Source organism: Callithrix jacchus, chromosome 22 (genome assembly GCF_049354715.1).
Source record: "Callithrix jacchus isolate 240 chromosome 22, calJac240_pri, whole genome shotgun sequence".
NCBI lineage: Eukaryota > Metazoa > Chordata > Mammalia > Primates > Cebidae > Callithrix > Callithrix jacchus.
In genome coordinates this window covers 3549200-3571330 of record NC_133523.1, presented here as the reverse complement: position 1 = coordinate 3571330, position 22131 = coordinate 3549200, and the positions used below count along the sequence as shown (strand labels likewise).

Below are 22131 nucleotides of genomic sequence, written 5' to 3'. Positions count from 1 at the left end.
AGTGAGCCGAGACTGCGCCATTGCACTCCAGCCTGGGAGACAAGTCTCAAACACGAAAAGAACACCATTTGTCTCCATCTCGTTACAGGAGAGAGACTCCAGCCAAGGCAATGGGGACAGAGGGAAGGGACGGGGGAAGGGGCACACCCTGGCAGGCCTGGCCATCACAGCAGCCCCTGGTGGGAGGCACCTCGTCCCCTGCTGTGACCCCCAGGCGGCACCTGCGGGCCCGCTTCCTTCCTTACGCCCTGGGAGAGGCCGTTCTCGGAAGCCTCCCACCCACGGCTCCCATTCCCATCCCTGGCTCCCAGGGAAGGCGAAGAGGATTCCCCCCGCCAGGTGGATGCCAGCCAGCCCCGCTGACAAAGAGTTAAGTCGGCCCTCCCAGCAACTCCAAAACACCAAGTTTAGGCGGCGCGACAGCAAAATCCAGCAGTTGGTTAGCAAAGGGATTGGGTGCAGATGGATGGGCCGTCTGGGCTACCGAGCCCGGGGGCCTGAAAAGCAGCCGTTCCTGACCCGTCCTCCCCAGCACTACCCGGCAGCAGTCCCGGAGCAGGCCAGCGGGTGGAGGGAAGACACCCCAGACTGCAGGGGCTGGAGAAGCAATCCCCCCCACCCCCCCACAGAGAACTGGAGCGCGGGGGCCCTAGCTGCGGATGCTGGCGGTGAGCTGGGTTGCTAGGCGACCTCGGTGAGTGTGGGCGGGATGATACCGGGCGTGTGGGCAGGGCTGGAGCCCAATCCTGCAGGAGGTGCTGGAAAGACAAAAACGGAAGGGCAGGCTGACGGCTGCGTCTGCAAGGTCACAGACAGCACAGAGACACGGCCGCTGGGATGCCCTGAGCACCCCCCTCCCGCCCCGCCCCGCCCCGGCCCAGTCACTATCACCCTGGCCCTGGCCAGGCTCAGGGTCCTTTGAAAAGATTGTCGCTGCCGATCTTGTTGCTTGCTGCCTCCCTGGTTGAGCTTCTAGGACTAAGATGTTTGGGGTGAGCAGACGAAGACCCGCTTATGTCGTTAAGGTGGAGGAGGCATGTGGGTGGGAAACGGTCACTCCCAAGTTTTGGAATGAAACGCATCAGGAACCATTGGCCGGGCGCGGTGACTCACGCCCGTCATCCCAGCACTTTGGGAGGCTGAGGTGGGAGGATCACTTGGGGTCAGGAGTTCAAAACCTCATCTCTACTAAAAATGCAAAAATTAGCCAGGTGTGGTGGTGGGTGCCTGTAATCCCAGCTACTCGGGAGGCTGAGGCAGGAGAATCGCTTGAACCCGGGAGGCAGAGGTTACAGTGAGTCCAGATTGCGCCATTGCACTCCAGCCTGGGTGACAGAGCGAGACACCGTCTCAAATAAATAAACAAAAAGAATAAAATAGAAAATAAGATGGGAAAATGTATGTTACATGTATTTTTCCACATAAATTTGTTTTTCTCATGAATTGGGTTTTTCCCACAATGAAAAACTTGGACAATCCAGAAAAACAGAAGAAGGAAACAGAACAGCGACTGTGAACGCTCTGGTTCCCTCCTGCTTTCCTGCTTTTTTGTCCTTTTTCTTTGTATGTGTTTTTATTTTTTTAGATTGAGTTTTGCTCTTGTCACCCAGGCTGGAGTGCAATGGCGCGATCTCGGCTCACCGCAACCTCCGCCTCTTGGGTTCAGGAAATTCTCCTGCCTCAGCCTCCTGAGTAGCTGGGATTACAGGCACGTGCCACCACGCCCAGCTAATTTTTGCATTTTTAGTAGAGATGGGGTTTCACCATGTTGGCCAGGCCGGTCTCGAACTCCTGACCTCAGGTCATCCACCCACCTCAGCCTCCCAAAGTGCAGGGATTACAGGTGTGAACCACTGCACCTGGCCGACTTTTTTTTTTTTTGAGACAGAGTCTCACTCTTCTTGTCCAGGCTAGAGTGCTGCAATGTCACAATTTCAGCTCACCGCAACCTCCACCTCCCGGGTTCAAGCGATTCTCCTGCCTCAGCCTCCCAAGTAACAGGGATTACAGGTGTGCACCACCACGCCTGGCAATTTTTGTATATTTAGTAGAGATGGGGTTTGGCCATGTTGGCCAGCCTGGTCTCAAACTCCTATCCTCAGGTGATTCACCCACCTCAGCCACCCAGAGTGCTGGGATGACAGGCGTGAACCACCGCACTGGGCCCAGAAATTCTTGTATTTATTTATGTATTATTTGGAGATGGGGGGTCTCACTGTGTTGCCCAGGCTGGTCTCAAACTCCTGAACTCCATGAGCCACTGCGGCCAGCCAAGTTTGTCTTTTTTTTTTTTGACACGGAGTCTTGCTCTGTCACCAGGCTGGAGTGCAATGGCACAATCTTGGCTCAACTGCAGCCTCCGCCTCCTGGGTTCAAGTGATTCTTCCGCCTTGGCCTCCCAAGTAGCTGGGACCACAGGTGCATGCCACCACGCCCAGCTAATTTTTGTGTATATATATATTTTAGTAGAGATGGGGTTTCACCATATTGGCCAGGATGGTCTCAATCTCTTGACCTCGTGATCCACCCACCTCGGCCTCCCAAAGTGCTGGGATTACAGGCGTGAGCCACCATGCCCAGCCAAGTTTGTCTTTTAAAGAGGAACAATGAAAGAACCAGAAAGAGCCCTTGGAAATTAAAACTCTGATAGCCACTGGGTATGGTGGCACATGCCTGTAATCCCAACACTTTGGGAGGCTGAGGCAGGCAGATGGCTTGAGCTCAGGAGTTTGAGACCAGCCTGGGCAACATAGTGATACTAAAAATAAAAATAAAAAAATTGTGGTGACAGGCACCTGTAGTCCCAGCTACTTGGGAGGCTGAGGCAGGATTGCTTGAGCCCAGGAGGTCGAGGCTACAGTGAGCTGTGATTGCACCACTGCACTCCAGCCTAAGCAACAGCATGAGACCCTGTCTCCAAAAAAAAAAAAAAAAAAAAAAATCTAATAGTCAAAATTAAAATGTCAATAGAATGGGTTGGAAGAAAAAGTAGGAAATGGGGGCATGAGGGAAGGTAGGGAAGAAAATGAGAAGCTCAATCCAAGAAGTCCACCCTCTGACAGCAACGTGTTCCACAAAGACACCAGAGAAACCAAAGTGGAAGAAATCACCAATGATCGAATTCAAGGGCATTTTCCAGGAAGAGAACCCATGAAAGAGCCCGCCAGGTACTTGGCACAATGGTTGAAAATAGACCCACACCAAACCCAGCACTGTGAAAGAGCAGATGTAGGGAACGAGATGATTCTAGAAGCTTCCAGAGAGAGAGAGAGAGAGAGAAATTAACCAGGGGACAGGCAAAGGATGAGGAAACAGGACAACTTCTGATCATTCAGCTGCCCAAGACTAGAAGCTGGAAAACATGGGCCAAAAGAAGATTATCCACCCACGAGACTCTCCTTGGCCAAACCACCAATTACCCGGGAGAGTAGGAGAAAAACACTTTCTCTGGAAACACGAGGGGTCGCACATCCCCAACACCAGGAAGCAAACCAAGAAACAGGAAGACCCACACCCAAGAAACAGGAGCTACATCCCGAGAATCCCCTGGTGCTGAAGAAGAGAGGGGCCAGGATCACAGCTGGGCGGGAGGAGCAGCCGGTCCCGAGTGGAGAAGTCAGTTCAGGCGGAGAGGCTGGGGAAAAGAGAGAGCCACAGACACGTAAAACCAAGGCGATGACTAACTCCGGGGAAATAAAAAAGCAGGTCCCAGAAAATGATGTTCTTAGTGTCCATTGCTCCACTGTCAATTCTATTTATATTAACATATACTATAAGCACTGAATTTTCATGTAAGCAAAAACTGTGATTTAACTACTGGCGGAGTGGAACACCTGGGAGAGCTAAATCCTGAAGCCAGTGGACGACATCCACCTGATCAGTCAGGAGATGTGTCAGGCACGTTCCTTGGAAACAGCAACTGAGGACATCATAGTGCTGTGTCTTCGGCACACAGTAAAACAGTCTATAAATATCATCTACTGTTTGTGCCAGCGAGAAGGGACTCACTGCTGAGTTGAGGGGCTCTATTTATATATTTTGGTCTTATTTTTTTAAACACTTCTTGAGAGCTTATTAGGTGCCATGAGTATCAGTACATTTAATTTAAGAGATTGAAAAATGCAGCCAGGGCCAGGCACGGTGGCTCATGCCTGTAATCCCAGCACTTTGGGAGGCCGAGGCGGGTGGATCATGAGGCCAAGAGATCGAGACCAGCCCGGCCAACATGGTGAAACCCCGTCTCTACTAAAAATACAAAAAATGAGCCGGGTGTGGTGGTGCATGACTGTAATCCCAGCTACTCAGGAGGCTGAGGCAGGAGAATCACTTGAACCCAGGAGGCGGAGGTTACAGTGAGCTGAGATCGTGCCACTGCACTCAGGCCTGAGCGACAGAGCCAGAGACTCTGTCTCAAAAAAAGAAAAAAAAGTGATATGAAAGGGAAATTCCAATGTCCATAAATAAAGTTTTCTTGGAATGCAGCCACGGTCTTTGGCTTCTGCCCTCTCTGTGGTGTCCCTGCAATGGCAGAGCTGAGCAGCTGGGACAGAGACCAGCAGGCCCTTTATAGAGACAGTTTGCTGGGCCCTGAGTTCAAGGATGAGGTCGTGGAGGATGAAGGTAGGAGGGTCCTGGAGGAGAGACTTGGAGGCTGCTCTTGAGTAGACGGGTTTGTCTTCCACGATAACGTGTATGTCCCGTGGTCTTCTCTGTTTTTCTTTTTTTGAGATAGAGTCTTGCTCTGTTGCCCAGGCTGGAGTGCAGTGACATAATCATAGCTCACTGTAGCCTCGACCTCCCAGGCTCAAGTGACCCTCCTGCCTCAGCCTCCCAAGTAGCCGGGACTAAAGGCATGCATCACCACACCCAGCTAATTTATTAGTTTGTAGAGACAGGATCTCACTGTGTTGGCCAGGCTGGTCTGGAACGCCAGGGCTCAAGCAATCCTCCCACCTCGGCCTCCCAAAGTGCTGTGATTACAGGCGTGAGCCTTCGTGCCCGGCCCCTCCTCCCTCAGACTTTACCCTTTCATCTGCTTCTGTTCCAGGCTTCAGACATAAATCGATGCCAGAGCCAGGCCTGATCATTACCCTAGCGGGGAGCATGTAGCCTTCTGTGGGAAGCAAGGGTGCAGTGAGACTGGCAGTAATGGGGGGCACAGGATAGCAGGTAGGAATCCGGCCCTGACAATAGAGTAGCTAAGGGCGGCCGCGATGGGCTGGCCGGGGAGGGCCTCTTGGAGGAGCTGCAAGAGCAGAGAAGTAGTTGGCCTTCAGAAGAGCTGGGGAGAGCATGTGCAAAGGACCTGAGGTTGCCTGTGCCTGGAGGCTTTGGGAGACAGGAGAAGCTGGAAGCAGAGGTGACAACCATAGAGGTGGTGAAGCGCCGGGAGGTGCTGAGCTTAGTGGGAGCCATGGGAGGCTTTTTTTTTTTTTGAGAGTCTCACTCTCTGTCACCCAGGCTGGAGTGCAGTGGTCTGATGTCAGTTCACTGCAACCTCCGCCTCCTGGGCTCATGTGATTCTTGTGCCTCAGCCTTCCAAGCAGCTGGGATTATGGGCATCTGCCACCACGCCCGGCTAAGTTTTGTATTTTTTAATAGAGCTGGGGTTTCACCGTGTTGGTCAGGCTGGTCTCGAACTCTGACCTTAGTTGTTCCACCCACCTCGGCTTCCCAAAGTGCTGGGATTACAGGCCTGAGCTACGGCGCCCAGCCGGGAAGCTTTTAAGGCCGGATGTGACACAGATCCAGTTTCCACGGGTGAAACCTGCAAGCGTGGCTGGAGAGCAACCTCCCCGGCTGCATCTCAAGGACGAGGAAGACGGGGAAGGGTTTTCCATCAAAGGCACCCAAAGCAGCTCGCCCCAAGAGGCCCCTCACTGAAGAATGGAGAATGGTGCGACAGACAGCAGCTGTGGTTCCAGAATGAGTGATGCAGTGTTTTTCCTCGAAAGAGCCAGCGTTCGTTCCTCCCCTGAATCCCGGAGTCCCCTGGCTGGGGGAGAAAGCTAAATTTAGAGACGTGCTCATTGGGGCAGTGTGATCTGACTGCGGACTCCAGCCGAGGACTGGCTAGGCAGGGGACGGCGGCTTGGGTGTCCCCACATCCCGCTGCAGCAGCCCCCCACCCCAGCCTGTCCTCCCACACCTGTCATCCCAGCACTTCGGGAGGCCGAGGCAGGCAGATCACCTGACGTCAGGAGTTTGAGACCAGCCTGGCCAACATGGTGAAACCCCGTCTCTACTAAAAATACAAAAAATTAGCTGGGCATGGTGGCGCGTGCCTGTAATCCCAGCTACTCAGGAGGCTGAGGCTGGCGAATCGCTTGAACCTGGGAGGCGGAGGTTGCGGTGAGCCGAGATTGCGCCATTGCACTCCAGCCTGGGAGACAGAGAGAGACTCCATAACACGCGCGCGCGCACACACACACACACACACACACACACACAAAACAGAAGGGGCCAGGCACCCTGGCTTACCTGGGCAGTATGGTAAGACCGCCTGTCTCTACAAATAATTTTAAAAAGTAGCCAGGCATGGCTGGGTGCGGTGGCTTATGCCTGTAATCCCAGCACTTTGGGAGGCCAAGGCTGGTGGATCACGAGGTCAGGAGTTCAATACCAGCCTGGCCAAGATGGTGAAACCCCATCTCCACTAAAAATACAAAAATTAGCCCGGCATGGCGGTGGGCACCTGTAATCACAGCTACTCAGGAGGCTGAGGCAGGAGAATCACTTGAACCAGGGAGGCAGAGGTTGCAGTGAGCTGAGATCGAGCCTCTGGACTCCAGCCTGCGCGACAGAGCAAGACTCTGGCTCAAAAATAAATAAATAAAATGGGGGGAGGAGGTGGAGAGATCAGTGTCTGGTGAGCTGGTCCACTGCAAAAAACAAAAGCCTAGTGTCACCTGACTCAGGCAGTGGGAGTGGATTTATGGCGTGATAGAAGGAGATGCTCATTTCTCTTCCCGGCTGGGATCAGGGAAATCTAATTTGAGTCAGCAATTCCACATTAGTCTGTTAATTTCAACTCCCCACTTCCGGTACTAGTTTGAGTATCTGGCAGGAACCCCTTCGGGAAGAAATCAAACGGGAGAGACTGGCTTCTGAAACTGGGTGTCCTGTGAATGCCAGGCGTGGCTGGTTCCAAGGCTAGGGAACCAGTCCTTCCCTTGGGATTCGGTCTCTTTCTTGGCTGTATTTCCCTCAGGCTGGCCTCCTTATCAGACAGGCTGCTGGGCTCAGTCCCCAAGGCCAAGGTGAGACGGCCAGGCCCACACCCGTCACACAGTGAGATAAGAGAGCTATGTCTCTAGCAAGGGATTCTTTGAAGGGGACTTTGCTCTAGGAAGTGTGGGGTGTCCTTGCGGAAGGCTTTCCCCAGATGGTGCGTGGGAGGGTGAGCTTGGAGAGGCCAGATGGGCACAGGGGGAAGGGCATTCCAGGGAAGGGGAACAGCCAGTGCAAAAGCATGGAAACTCCTGCAGCTGGGACCCACTAGATTATTAGGTCCTTGGTGGGAGAGGAAGAAAACAGGACGTGGGGGGTCAGTTGGAGGCCAAAGCTGAAGAGCCCCGGATGCCAGGCTGAGCATTTTAGGCTCTCTCCTGCAGGCAGTAGGGAGCTACGGAAGGACCTAGAGTGAGGGAGGGTCACAGTCACATTTCCATCCCTCGGCTATGCAGTGAAAGGTGAAAATCTGGAGGCAGCCAGGACACCAGAAAGGGGACTGCTCTGTCACCAGCCTGCACCAGGAGGGTGACCTGCGGATCAGAGAACTTCTGAAATTAACTTGACGGGGGGTTACCAAGGATGAGAAGTGGAGGGTGGCGAGTTCAGGACTGGGAGCATCTGGGAGTGCAGTCTACGCACTCAGGCTGGTATATCTTAGAGAGCGTCTTACTCTGTCGCCCAGGCTGGAGTGCAGTGGCGCGATCACAGCTCACTGCCACCTGGACCTCCCGGCCTCAAGCAATTATCCCAACTCAGCCTCCTGAGTAGCTGGAACTAGTCCACCCAAGGAGGGGTGAGTCCCCAGCACCTTGGCAGAAGGCATTAGAAACTGGTGCAGCCACCTCTGGGGCCTGAAAGAGCCTGGAGTCTTTGTGATTCAATGTGGCCAATTCTCGGCCAGGTGCAGTGGTGCACGGCTGTAATCCCAGCACTTTGGGAGACAGAGGCAGGTGGATCACCTGAGGTCAGGAGTTCGAGACCAGCCTGGCCAACATGGCAAAACCCTGTCTCTACTAAAAATACAAAAATTAGCTGGGCGTGTTGGTGGGCACCTGTAATCCCAGCTACTCAGGAGGCTGAGGCAGGAGAATCACTTGAACCTGGGAGGTGGAGGTTGCAGTGAGCTGAGATCGCGCCCCTGCACTCCAGCCTGCAATGACGGGCGTGAAACTCCATCTCAAAGAAAATAAATAAATCAATAAACCAAAGGTTAGCTGGGCGTGGTGGCGCGTGCCTGTAATTCCAGCCACTTCGGAGGCTGAGGCAGGAGAATCGCTTGAACCTAGGAGGTGGAGGTTGCAGTGAGCTGAGATTGTGCCACTGCACTCCGACCTGGGTGACAGAGCAAGACTCTGTCTCAAAAAAAAAAAAAGCAAAGTGGCCAACTCTTGGATGCCTTCCAGGACAGGGGGCTCACTCCCTCCTGAGGCCACCCCTTCTGTGGCTCTGAGGATTCAAATAAACCCCAGGCTCAAATCGATCCCCCTAGAGTCAGGCACAGCTCAGTGTCTATGTCTCCACTCAGTGCGGGGGAGCTCCCTGCACCCCAGACCAGCCCTTGGCGATTTGGGAACCCGACACCAGCTCCTAAAGTCCACCCTCCTCTTATTATTTTTTATTTTATTTTATTTTTTTGAGACAGAGTTTCGCTCTTGTTACCCAGGCTGGAGTGCAATGGCGGGATCTCGGCTCACCGCAACCTCCACGTCCTGGGTTCAGGCAATTCTCCCGCCTCAGCCTCCTGAGTAGCTGGGATTCCAGGCACGCGCCACCAGGCCCAGCTAATTTTTTGTATCTTTAGTAGAGACGGGGTTTCACCATGTTGACCAGGATGGTCTCGATCTCTTGACCTCGTGATCCACCCGCCTCAGCCTCCCAAAGTGCTGGCATTACAGGCGTGAGCCACCGCACCCGGCTCTTATTATTTCTTCTGGGCTGAGGCCTCCCACCAGGAGCGCTGGGGCTGCTTGGGAGGACTGACACTAAATACCATTCATTTGCAGAGAGGAAGAGGAGAAAGTCTCCGTGGGTGCTAGAGTTTCTCAGACGTCCTTCTCATGCCGGGACACTTCCCCGCTGAACGAAGAGAAGGCGGACCTCGGCGAGGGACCTGTGGTCAGCAGCAGTTTCTGGTGAGAAACGAATTAGGCGCTGGGTTTTCCGCTGCAGATACTTTGACGTAACGCTTCTAGTTGAGGCAAGTGACGGTCGTTTGTCATATATGGTGGGCCCACGGTGACCGCGACAGATGGACAGCTGCAGGGTCCCCAGCCCCTTCTGGGGAGCCACACCCTAGACTATCCCACAGCCAGATCCATAAAGCTATGGGTGCTAAAATCGTAGACACAGGGCATCCTCCTCAAACTTTTTTTTTTTCTTTTTTTTTTGAGATGGAGTCTCGCTCTTGTTGCCCAGGCTGGAGTGCAATGGCGCGATCTCGGCTCACCGCAACCTCCGCCTCCTGGGTTGAAGCGATTCTCCTGCCTCAGCCTCCTGGATAGCTGGGATTGCAGGCACCCGCCACCACGCCCGGCTAATTTTCCTATTTTTAGTAGCGGCTGGGTTTCTCCATGTTGGTCAGGCTGGTCTCAAACTCCGGACCTCAGGTGATCTTCCCACCTCGGCCTCCCAAAGTGCCGGGATTACAGGCATGGACCACTGTACCCAGCCCCCCTAAAGATCTTCAAATACTAAATTACAACTCCATGAAAAGAAGAGGCCCGTAGACCAGGCACGGTTGCTCACGCCTATAATCCCAGCACTTTGGGCGGCCAAGGTGGGTGTATCATCTGAGGTCAGGGGTTTGAGACCAGCCCGAACAATATGGTGAAACCCCGTTTCCTACTAAAAGTACAGATATTAGCTCTGTGCGATGCTGTGCACCTGTAATCCCAGCTACTCAGGAGGCTGAGACAGGAGAATTGCTTGAAACTGGGAGGCAGAGGTCGCAGTGAGCTGAGATGGTGCAGTGGCTCACATCTGTAATCCCAGCACTTTGGGAGGCCGAGGTAGGAGGAACGTTTGAGTGCAGGAGTTTGAGACCAGCCTGGGCAACGTGGCCAGACCCCATATCTATTTTTAAAAAATGAAACAAAAAGCAAAGCTGTCCCCTCCCGGCCTCACCTGCCCTTGTATCCCTGCGGTAACCCTGCTGTCAGCAGGCGAGTCTCCTTCTAGAAGTTTCCCCTTGGATTTGCTTGTGGTGACTCTACTGAACAGCAGCATGCTGGCGGTGGTGAGGTTGTTTCTGACAACTGGAGATTTTCTCTCTCTCCCCCCGACCCCTTTTTTTTTTTAAACAGAGTCTCTCTCTGTCTCCCAGGCTGGAGTACAAAGGTGTGATCTCGGCTCACTGCAACCTCCGCCACCCAGATTCAAACAATTCTCCTGCCTCAGCCTCCAGAGTAGCTGAAATTACAGGCACCTGCCACTGTGCCCGACTCATTTTTGTATTTTCAGTAGAGACAGGGTTTCAACATGTTGGCCAGGCTGGTCTCGAGCTCCTGACCTCAGGTGATCCGCCTGCCTCGGCTTCCCAAAGTGCTGGGATTACAGGCGTGAGCCACTGGGCCCAGCCTGTAGGTGGGATTAAATCGTTGCTGTTGAGATGAGAGGGCATCCTGGATGGTCCGGCGTAAAATATATAATAAAATGCATATAATGTAATATAACGTAACATGTAATCGTGTGGTTTGGCCAGGCGCTGTGGTGTGCACCTGTAGTCCCAGCAAAGGGGGGCTTAGCAGGAGGATCGCTTGAGCCCAGGAGTTTGAGGCCAGGCTGGGCGACCCAGAGAGACCTCATCTCTAATAATAACAATGTAGTTGCCTGGTCTGCTGCGGAGGTCCCTTAACACAGCTCTTCTGTAATTCTCTTGTATCTGGGCCTCTGCTCCCCCAAAATCATGCGACGCCCCCAAGTCCAGACACTTACCCTTTTGGGGTAACGGAAGGTTAAAGATGGGCGCAGGCCACCTGGGTGTCTTGGTTCATTGCCCTCCTGAGATGAGCTTGATCTTTGTTTCAGAGGACTCATCCCTTAGAAAGGAGATAAGGTGCCAGGTGGGGTGACTCACGCCTGTCATCCCAGCCTTTGGGAGGCCGAGGTGGGAGGATCGCTTGATCTCAGGAGTCCAAAACCAGCCTGGGCAACAAAGTGAAACTTCATGTCTACGAAAAGTTGGAAGAAAAAAAATTACCCTATAGTCCCAGGTACTCCCGAGGCTGAGGCAGGAGGTGGGCTTGAGCCCAGGTGGTCAAGGCTGTAATTAGCTATGATCATGCCACTGCACTCCAGCCTGAGGGACAGGGACAGAGGGAGTCCCTGTGTCAAAAAAATTTTTAAAAAGATAAGGACCTCCATTGGGTGAAAGTGGATCGGGTGGTTTGGTCACCGGAACCACGAAGCCATCCCTAGGGGCAGGGCCCTGTCCACCAAGACCACGTGAGCTCAAACACTTCTATGAGGCAGAAGCGGATGGGGCCCCCGCCCTCCCTATGGAGGAGGCAATCCCGGCTGGAAAATGGGTAGCTCCTGCCTCTGGGCAGAGCCAGGACCCCCCAACTCCCAGAGCCCTCTTTTGCCCTCCAAGGAGGGCTGGTTTGAGAAGTTTGCATCCGGATGGCTGCAGCTCCGGAGGATGCTTTCTGTTACCCAGTTTTCCCTTAATGTTGATGATGATGACAATGATTCCAGAGTGGCTGACATTTTGGGGGGCTCTTTTTTGGTCAACCACAAAGAGCTCTCTGAGGCGCTGGGTGCTAAAATAGGCAGCACGGACGGAGGTGAAATTGCAGAGTGATAAGGGCCCTCTGGGTGTCCGGGCTGGGCGCCTTGCTTACCTCCCCCGACGGGCAGCTCACTCTCCCTCAGCCCCCAGCCCCTGCTCCCAAGAGCCCCGCTTCCCAGGGTGGGTGGGGGGCGCACGCCAGAAAGATCCAGGTTAGCGCCAGGCATGGAGCCCGCGTGCGCCCCGGGACCCCGCCCGGGGCGCTCGAGAGGCTCCCGGGACCGCGGGGGCGGGGCGGGGAGGGGCCGGCGGCGGCGGCGGAGGCCGCGGCGCGCGGCGCGTGGAGCAGACCGCAGTGCGGCCGGCGCTAGGACCCGTGGGGGCCTCCCAGGCCGCGGCGCTTCCCGCTTACCCCCACTCCCGACCCTCCTTCGCCCCCAAAATGAGGAAACGGAGCAACTCGCTCCAAGTTGTGCAGACGGGACCGCCTCGGGGTGCGCAGCCGGCTCGCGGAGGCCCTCCTGGGGGCGGACGCGGGGCGCGGCCCGGGAGCGCACCCTGAGCAGGTGAGCGTGTCCGCGGGGAGAGGTGGGGACACTCTGAGGCCGTGGGGGAAACCCCGAGGGCTCGGGGCGGGGGTGGGCCCGGGACGTGCGCAGGAAGGGCCGGTGTGCGCGCGAGTGTGCGCGTCCCGGGCGCGCGGCGATCGGACCGGTGTGGCGGTGGGGGGGTTCCCGGGTGCGGGTGTGCGCGGCTGCGAGACCCGGGCGTGTGTACCCGCGCGTCCACGTGGAGGGCTGTGCGCGTGTGTGGCCGAGATGCGTGTGCGCGGCCCTGCGTGGCGCTCTGCGTGCCTGGGTCGCCCGGCGCTGGCGCCCAGGTGTTGCAGTGTGGGGTGGCTGTGTGTGTGCCGGGGGCTGAGGACAGGTGCGCACGTTCCCGGGTGTGGAGCGCCTGGGCGCGCGGGGACGTGTGCACACACCTGTTTCCAGGTGGACGGGGTCCTTTGCTTATCTGCGCGCACCTGCGTCCGAGCCCCGTGCGTTTCTGTGCGTGTACATGCATCTGTATGCGTGTGAGTACACGTGGGACTGGAGGACTTCAGGGGAGGCGCATATTGGAGGGGCTGAGACTCACCCCCCCAACACCCTCCACTTCCCATCGACCAGCAGTTGGGGAGTTGAGGGAGGCAGGGAGGGTCCCCCACTCCTACAGCAATGACCGACGTTGTGTGTCTGTCCTGGGTTTGTTGGGGGGCGATCAGAGAGGCTCAGCCGGTGGCCAGAGGAGCCCAGTAGGGCTGCAGGACCCGCCCCTGGCCCCACCTCCACCCCAGGGTCAGAGATTCTTGGGAATGACCTTGACTCATCCCTATCTCCCCACCCTGCCTCTGCCTACTTCCCAGAAAAGAGGAAGAACTAGGCTGATCCAGTGGCATCCAGCTCTCTGCCTCCTGTGCCAGCCACCCAGCCTGTGGCAGGCCATTCCCAGCGCCCCCAACTGTGGCCACTTGCTCAGTGCGCCTCTCCCCTGGCTCAGTTTACCTCTGGGGGCGATGGCGGGGCAAGGCTCCCTGGTTTCCTGGCAGGCATTTCATGGCTGTGATTCTGCTAAGGAACTTGCCCGGGTAAAGATCACCTCCCAGAAGGGGCTGGGGAGCCAGCTCTGGGTCCCACCCGGGATGCCTCTGTGGGGGCTCTCTCTGCCCCCCCCCCGCCCCGCCCTCCCCGCCGTCATCCCCACCTGGCCTGGGGAGGAAGTGGTAGGAACTGGACCCTGGGTCCCAGTCCAGCTCCCTCCCATCTGGACTCTGCCCTTTCCCCAGGTGAGCCCCTGCTTCCTCCGAGCCTGGCATCCCCCTCCCGTCTCAGCCAGGATGCCAGCGGTGAGTGTGTCCAGCCGGTTCCTCTGGGGGGCTGTCCTCTCTGCCCCCATTCCCCTTGCCGGACTCTGCCTGGTCTTTCTCAGTCACTTCGGCATCCTGACCTTCTGTCCCCGGCCTCCCCTGTTTGTGACCCTTTTTTTTTTTTTTTTGAGACACAGTCCCACTCTGTCACCCAGGCTGGAGTGCAATGGCGCAATCTCAGCTCACTGCAACCTCCAATTCCTGGGTGTAAGCAGTTCCCTTGCCTCAGCCTCCCAAGTAGCTGGGATTACAAGTGACCGCCAGAACTCCCAGCTAATTTTTTTGTATTTTTAGTAGAGACAGGGTATCTCCATGTTGGCCAGGCTTGTCTCAAACTCCTGACCTCAGGCGATCCACCCATCTCGGCCTCCCAAAGTGCTGGGATTACAGGTGTGAGCCACCGCGCCCCGCCTCTGTTTGTGACTCTACGATTTCTTTCTGTGAGCCCCGCTCTCCCCGGCTCCCTCCTTCCCCGGTGTCTGCCTGTTTTCTCTGCCTCTCTGCTCTTTCCCAGTCTCCATGCCTTTCCCCCTCCTGTCCTCTCTCGCCTCCTGTGCCTCTGCTCCCCACATCTCTGTGATGTCCCCCCTCCCCCCCGGCCCCCTCTGCAGAGGCGCTGGACCCCGGGCACCCAGTGTATCACTAAATGCGAGCACACCCGCCCCAAGCCGGGGGAGCTGGCCTTCCGCAAGGGAGACGTGGTCACCATCCTGGAGGCCTGCGAGGTGAGCGGCAGGTGGTGGGCATGGGTGCTTGGGGATGGGGGCTCCCCCAGGACCCCCACCCCACCCGCCACACCAACCCTGTGCTTCCTCCCTGGCAGAACAAGAGCTGGTACCGCGCCAAGCACCACACCAGCGGGCAAGAGGGGCTGCTGGCGGCCGGGGCGCTGCGGGAGCGGGAGGCCCTCTCCGCGGACCCCAAGCTCAGCCTCATGCCGTGAGTGGGTGGGACGGGGGGCCTGGGGTGGGGGGGCAGGAGGTGACCCCCTGCCCGGTCCACGGCCTGGCCTGACCCACCCCTTCTGTGGCCACAGGTGGTTCCACGGGAAGATCTCCGGCCAGGAGGCAGTCCAGCAGCTGCAGCCGCCCGAGGACGGGCTGTTCCTGGTGCGAGAGTCCGTGCGCCACCCCGGCGACTATGTCCTGTGCGTGAGCTTTGGCCGCGACGTCATCCACTACCGCGTGCTGCACCGCGACGGGCACCTCACCATCGACGAGGCCGTGTTCTTCTGCAACCTCATGGACATGGTGGAGGTGCTGCCGCCCGGAGGCCCCACCCCATCCCGGGGACCCCCGAGACTCTCCTGTGCAGAGATGGAGGGGCTGGTCACCTGACCTCCACAGCCCCATCCCCTCCCCAGCAGCTGGGCAGACACCATCCCTACCTCCTGTGCTGACCACCTGGGATCCCCTGAGCTCTGTGCTTCTCCAATATGGAGATGAAGGGGGTATTCCCTGGGCCCCCCAGACCTGAGTCTGCCCCCAGGGACTGGGATGACATCTTTGGGGACCCCCAGGACCCCCCAAATTGACAGCAATCCAGAGGACCTCCGCTCCTTTTGGCCTGCCCCTTCTCCCATTCCAATGGAAACCAGCCTCTCTTCTCCTCCCTGGTCCCGCCCACCCCACCCAGAGCCCAGCAGAGAAAGGGACGAGATGCCGGGGTTCCCTGTCCTGGGGCGGGGCTCACCACCACCCCCGTATCCTGCAGCATTACACCAAGGACAAGGGCGCTATCTGCACCAAGCTGGTGAGGCCAAAGCGGAAGCACGGGACCAAGTCGGCAGAGGAGGAGCTGGCCAGGGGTAGGGGACGCTCGAGAGGGCCCACCTCCTCCCCTGCCCACATTAGCGCAGCCCAGGAGGAAGGACCCTGGGGCCCTGGGCCTCTAAGGCCAGATCACCCAAGCCTGTCCCCATGCACAGCTATGGGATAGAAGACCTGGGCTGCCTTGGGGTCCACAGACGCCGATCAGTCCTTTACTCACTGGGCCCCACCTTCTGCTGCTCATCTCTGTCACCATCATCCGCCATATCATCTGAGCCAGAAACCTGGCCCCGAAGCCCCACCCACCCACCTCCCCGCCCCAGCATTCCCTCTTTGGCCTGGTTCCTAACACCTGGTGCATCTGCTCCCCTCCCCTCCCCACAGCCCAGCCTCAGTCCCTCTCATCACAGGACCTCCTTCCCAGGGGGCAAGTGCCCCTTCCAGGCCAGGCCCTGAGTGCAGCCCCAAGGTTATCTTTCTATCATGAGATCCTGCCTCTGGGGAGAGAGGCCCGCAGCTCTACTACGTTCCAGAACCTGCCCCCATGGCCCGAGCCACCCTTCCAGCCTCATCTGCAAAGCCCTTCCTCCACGCATCCACCCCGCCCAAGTCAACTGTGATCATCGTTTCCTTCATGCCTCTGAGCCATTGTTGATTCCATTCACTTCGCCTGAAGTGCTTTTCCAGCCCCTGAGTAGTGAAATCCTCAATATTTAAGCTCAAAAGCAAATGCCTCTTCCCACCCCATGTCTGTCTCTTTGAAGTACATCTCTCCTGGGGAAGTCTGTACCCATCGGGGATGGCACCCAGGTGGAGACTAGCATCACCCTGACCAATGATCCCTTAGGAGTTCCGCATTTGGAGGGGGCGCTTTCTGGAGGGAGGGGGAAGCCTGCAGAACCAACCAGAGGACAGTGGAGGGGCCAACACAGGAGTGCTTGGGAGAAGGGTCAGGGAGGCCAGACCCCTGGAATATTCTGGAACCTTTATGGGTTTTAATTTTATTTATTCTTTTGCCCTGTGTGTGTTTCGGTGGTCAGAGGTAAAGGACTATGTAGGGAAGAGCCCAGAGGGCATTTGGAGGGACAAGAGGTCTCCAGGTAGCCAAAGAGAAAAGGGCAGCTCTTATCTCTGAGACGTGAAACGTTTCCTGGCACTGCCCCCTGGGCCTGACAGGGAGTTCCTGGAGGGCAAGTGTGGAGTCTGAGGGTCTTCAGCCAGGCCCCCAGCTTTGACCATTCACCCCACTGTCCCTCCTACAAGCTCCTTTTTGCTCAGGTCAGCCTGAGATATCTGTTGCTTCCAACAACAATAATTGGTACCAGGAGTGGGGTGTCTCTGACATGTCCCAGGGGCATTGCCAGGCCCAGCAGCCAGTCACATGTGTCTCCACAGCTGCAGCACTGTGAGACATCACCTAGTCTCACCAAGTAGAACCCCCAGTGGGAGGGTTTGGGGGGCCTAGTACCGCCCTGACTGGGTCTTCACTCCACAGCGGGCTGGTTGCTGAACCTGCAGCATTTGACGTTGGGAGCACAGATCGGAGAGGGAGAGTTTGGAGGTGAGTGGACAGACTGGGCTGGGGGTGCTGAAGAAAGGTGGAGGGTGCATATTGAGGCTTTGGGGTCACAGAGCCGAATTCAGACCATACTTAACCACCTACTAGCTGTGCACCTGAGGACACACAAATCGCCTGAGCCTCAGTTTCCCTCTCTGCAACAGGGGGTCATGGCAGCTGTCATGAGGAGTACAGTAACTCAAGCAGGTGCCCAGTCGACGTTAGCGAGTTCTCCACACTCCCTCTGCTTGGAACACCGTTCCCTGAAATTAATATTCTGGAAGGCTCTGGGGTGTCCGTCAGGGGTCAGCAGACTCTGTCTGTAAAAGCCCAGATTGTAAATACGTTCTCCTCTGTGGGTCAGGTAGTTCGTGTCACAACGGCTCAAGCCTGCCCTTGTCTTGTGGAGTGAAGGCAGCCACAGACAATATGTAAACGTGTGGGCGTGGCCGTGAAAACGATGGCCCAGAAATTTGAATTTCATATAATGCTCACATATCCCAAAACGTATCTTCTGATTTGTTTTTCCAATCCTTTAAAGATGCAAAAACCAGCCAGGTGCGGTGGCTCATGCCTGGAATCCCAGCACTCTGGGAGGTCAGGGAAGGAGGATCCCTTGAGCTCCAGAGTTCAGGTCCAGCCTGGGCAACGTAGCAAGACCCCCATCTCTACAAAAAAAAAAAAAAAAAAATTAGCCAGGCATGGTGGAGCATGCCTGCAGTCCCAGCTACTCAGGAGGTTGGGATGGGAGGATCCCTTGAGCTCAGGAATTTGAAGCTGCAGTGAGCTGTGTTCATGCCACTGCGCGCCACACGGGTGAGAGACTGAGACTCTGTCCTAAGCAATCAATATTTTAAAAATAAAAATGCAAAAAACATTTTGAGCTCCAGAGCCTTGCAAAAAGAGGTGACACAGTAGATCTGGCCCCCGGCGGGTAGAGCTTTGCAGACCCCTGGCTTAGACGGTTCTCTTTTTTGTTTTTGAGATGGAATTTCGTTCTTGTCGCCCCGGCTGGAGTGCAGTGATGTGATCTTGGCTCACTGTACCCTCCACCTCCTGGGTTCAAGCGATTCTCCTGCCTCAGCCACCAGAGTAGCTGGGATTCCAGGCAGGTGTCAGCACGCCCGGCTAATTTTGTACTTTTAGTAGAGATGGAGTTTCTCCATGTTGGTCAGGCTGGTTTCAAATTCCTGACCTCAGGTGGCCCACCTGCCTGGGCCTCTCAAAGTGCTGGAATTACAGGTGTGAGCCACCGCGCCCGGCCAGTTGGTTCTCTTTGATTTTGGGTCTCTAGGAGCTTGTGAGGGCTGCATTTCAAGGTCTGGGGACTCGCAGCTGTGTGAATGTTACACAGGCTCAGTGTGAGTGGGTCTGTCTGCCTGTCCCTCTGTCCTTGTTTCTGTTGGGGGTCCTGATCTCGCCCCGTTCCCCACCCCCACTCCCCCAGCCGTCCTGCAGGGTGAGTATCTGGGGCAAAAGGTGGCCGTGAAGAACATCAAGTGTGACGTGACGGCCCAAGCCTTCCTGGATGAGACAGCTGTCATGACGTGAGTCCCGGGGTGGGGGTTGGGGACCCTGGGATGGGGGCTCCCAGCTCCGCCCTCACGCCCACTCCACCACCCCCAGGAAGATGCAGCACAAGAACCTGGTGCGTCTCCTGGGCGTGATCCTGCACCAGGGGCTGTATATCGTCATGGAGCACGTGAGCAAGGTGGGGCGGGGCCCCGGCAGGGAGGGGGGCACACGCATCCGGGCAGTCCCGACACCCCCCAGCCGTCTCTCACCCCACCCAACAGGGCAACCTGGTGAACTTTCTGCGGACCCGGGGCCGAGCCCTCGTGAACACCGCCCAACTCCTGCAGTTTTCTCTGTGAGTGGGGCTCTCGGGGTGCTGGGGCATGGGGGTGGTTGGGGATGGACCCCAAGATCCATCAAGGGGACACTGAGGCCCGGGGCAGTGAGGCTTTGTGAGTTTGTGGCCCCGGCACCCAGAATTTTCTGAGCCCCGAATGCAGGCGTCATGGCACCTGAGCCCCCGCTGCCCCCGCTACCCCCAGGCACGTGGCCGAGGGCATGGAGTACCTGGAGAGCAGGAAGCTGCTGCACCGTGACCTGGCCGCACGCAACATCCTGGTGTCCGAGGACCTGGTGGCCAAGGTCAGCGACTTCGGCCTAGCCAAAGCAGAGCGGAAGGGGCTGGACTCGAGCCGGCTGCCCGTCAAGTGGACGGCGCCCGAGGCTCTCAAACATGGGGTGAGCCCCCTTCACCCACCCCTGGGGCTTTGGGGCCTGAGGAGACCTGTGCCCCCAGCTCTGCTGTGTGACCCTGGGTATGTCACTTGGCCCCTTGGAACCTCCGAGAGCGATGGCTCCGCCTCCCCAGGAAGCTCTCAGCCCACAATTGCTCCTTGTAGCCCCTTCTGGGCCTCAGTTTGTCCAGCTCTGCAACAGGCGTGGGCTCAGGACTGAGGGGAAGAATAACCAGGCTTCCTTCCTGCACTGAGGCTGAGCTGGACTCAACTGTGGGCAGCGTGGGGGAGGAGTCAATGAGGAATAGACCAGAGAGAGGTCAATCAAGGAGGGCTTCCTAGAGGAAGCAGGGACTGGAGCAGAAGCCCTGAGGGAGCCCCTTCTCACCCCATCTTGGGCCCCACAGAAGTTCACTAGCAAGTCGGATGTCTGGAGTTTCGGGGTGCTGCTCTGGGAGGTCTTCTCCTATGGACGGGCTCCGTACCCTAAAATGGTGAGCAGGATCCCCAAGGAGGCACTGGGTTCCGGGCAGGTCCTGGGACCGTGGCCCTGACCCCTGCCCATGCCTGCCGTCCGCAGTCACTGAAGGAGGTGTCAGAGGCCGTGGAGAAGGGGTACCGCATGGAACCCCCCGAGGGCTGTCCAGGCCCCGTGCACGTCCTCATGAGCAGCTGCTGGGAGGCGGAGCCCGCCCGACGGCCGCCCTTCCGCAAGCTGGCAGAGAAGCTGGGCCGGGAGCTGCGCAGTGCGGGCGCCCCGGCCTCCGTCTCAGGTCAGGACGCCGACGGCTCCACCTCGCCCCGAAGCCAGGAGCCCTGACCCCACCAGGCAGGGCCTCTGGCCCCAGAGGACTGAGAGAGTGGGGAGTGCGGCATGGGAGCACCAGCCAGGCCCAAGGAGGGTCCAGGCCAGCAAGGTGTCCTCCTGGTGCCCACAGCCGGGGCTGGCCCACGTAGGGGGCTCCGGACAGCCCATGGACACCCCAGACCTGCGAAAGCGAAGGATGATCGCCCCGATAAAGATGGATTCCAAGGACTGTGGGCGCCTGTGTCTCTCTGTGTCCCCGTGCCCTCTTCCCTGGGGGCCACCCTTGGTGATCTGCTCTCTGACACCCCCAGGCGCCAGGCGTCCTGGGTCCTCCTGTAGAGGTCCACCCCTGGATGCCCTGGATGCCCAGCCCCAGCGCTTACTTCCCTACTCTGTGGAACCCGCTGCAGCCCACCCGATGGGACCAGTTCACTCGGACCCCACTGATCCTTGGCCAAGTCTTGGACACCCACTGGCCCCAAGCCCCTGCCTCCTGCTTCCAGGCGTCTGTCTCCCTTCCCCACCTCTGCCCATGGAGGATATGCCCAGCTGGAACCTGCCCGCTGGCCACTGTGGGGACATGGTTCCCTGGGGAGTTCTGGGCAGGGACCCACTGCAGTCCCCCAGGGGATGTGGTATTCAGTGGGGGGGACCCCATCCCGACCCGTGGGGTCCGAGGCTTAAAGGATCTTGCAAGGCTGCCCACAGCCCTCAGGGTCCAAATCTGCCCTCCCACCACATCCCTTTCTCAGGCCCCAGCGCCCCACAACCCTATGGTAGCCCCATGATGGGACCCCGGGAGGGTCTGCGTGTGTGGCAGCAGCTCCCCTGCATGGCTAGGCACCATGTTGAATGGTATCAGGTCAAATCCCAAAAATGCCACTGGAGGTGAATGCCAAGATTACACCCATTTCACAGACGAGGACGCTGAGGCCCAGAGAGGGCAGGTTGCTCACACTGGGTTGCCCCAGGGAGACGTGGTAGAGCCTGGATTTGAACCTGGGCCTGTTCGGGTCCACAGCCCCGGTTTCATTCCCCTCTCCCCATTCCAGCCCCCGCCTTCTGCATCTCCCTCACTTCTGCTGCTTTCATGCCGGCCTGAACCAGTCATGAAAACCTCACCCTTCCACCCTCCCATCTGTCCTCCCACCATCCCCGATCCAACCAGCTACCCACCAGTCACCTATCCACCCACCCACAATCCCCACCTGTCCGTCACCTACACATCGTCCACCTGCCATCCCCTCATTCATCCATTCACCCCATGTACCCACCTGTTCATCCACCCATATGTACATCCACCCATCCATCCACCCACACCTACCTGTCCACTCATCCATCCACCCATCCATCTATCCATCCGTCCACCCACCCATCATCCACCCATCCATCCACACATCATCCACATACCCATCCATCTATCCATCCATCCACACACCCATCCATCCATCCACCCACACACCCATCATCCACCCATCCATCCATCTACCCACATACTCATCATCTATCCATTCATTCACCCATCCATCCACACACCCATCATCCACCCATCCATCTGTCCACTCATCCATCCACCCACATGCCCATTCATCCACCCATCCATCTACCCACACCTATCTGTCCACTCATCCATCCACCCACACACCCATCATCTACCCATTCATCCACCCATCCATCCATCCACTCAACCATCTACCCACACAGCCATCATCCACCCATCCATTCACCCATCCATCCACACACCCATCATCCATCCATCCATCCACCCACACACCCATTCATTCACCCATCCATCCATCCAGTAATCCATCCACCCACACACCCATCATCCACCCATTCATTCACCCATCCATCCACCCACATACCTATCCATCCATTC

General features: G+C 57.2%; 1 protein-coding gene across 14 annotated transcripts; it reads left to right on the top strand.

The window, feature by feature from the left end:
• Positions 1–431: 431 nt before the first annotated feature.
• On the top strand, positions 432–20481 carry MATK (megakaryocyte-associated tyrosine kinase). Of its 14 annotated transcripts, none has more exons than XM_078361538.1 (15): positions 12264–12528; positions 12955–13037; positions 13368–13589; positions 13788–13847; positions 14480–14593; positions 14692–14807; positions 14905–15124; positions 15582–15675; positions 17133–17198; positions 18643–18742; positions 18822–18897; positions 18992–19065; positions 19253–19448; positions 19852–19938; positions 20025–20481. In XM_078361538.1, the coding sequence occupies exons 2-15, from the start codon at positions 13032–13034 to the stop codon at positions 20262–20264; spliced, it is 1671 nt and encodes a 556-aa protein (XP_078217664.1). In that variant the 5' UTR covers positions 12264–12528; positions 12955–13031; the 3' UTR covers positions 20265–20481. The 14 variants fall into 14 exon arrangements, with proteins under 14 accessions (XP_078217668.1, XP_078217666.1, XP_078217667.1 ...); XM_035286236.3 differs by having other exon boundaries at positions 18822–18906; XM_078361542.1 differs by lacking the exons at positions 12264–12528; positions 12955–13037; positions 13368–13589 and adding exons at positions 432–668; positions 9237–9365.
• The last annotated feature ends 1650 nt before the right edge of the window (positions 20482–22131 follow it).

What these genes read in the sequence shown, in the direction of transcription:
- MATK (XM_035286236.3), top strand. An exon ending in CTGCTAAGGAACTTGCCCGG is followed by an intron (nt 13,590 to 13,787) that starts GTAAAGATCACC and finishes CCCTTTCCCCAG; the next exon opens with GTGAGCCCCTGCTTCCTCCG. An exon ending in CGGAGAGGGAGAGTTTGGAG is followed by an intron (nt 17,199 to 18,642) that starts GTGAGTGGACAG and finishes CCACTCCCCCAG; the next exon opens with CCGTCCTGCAGGGTGAGTAT.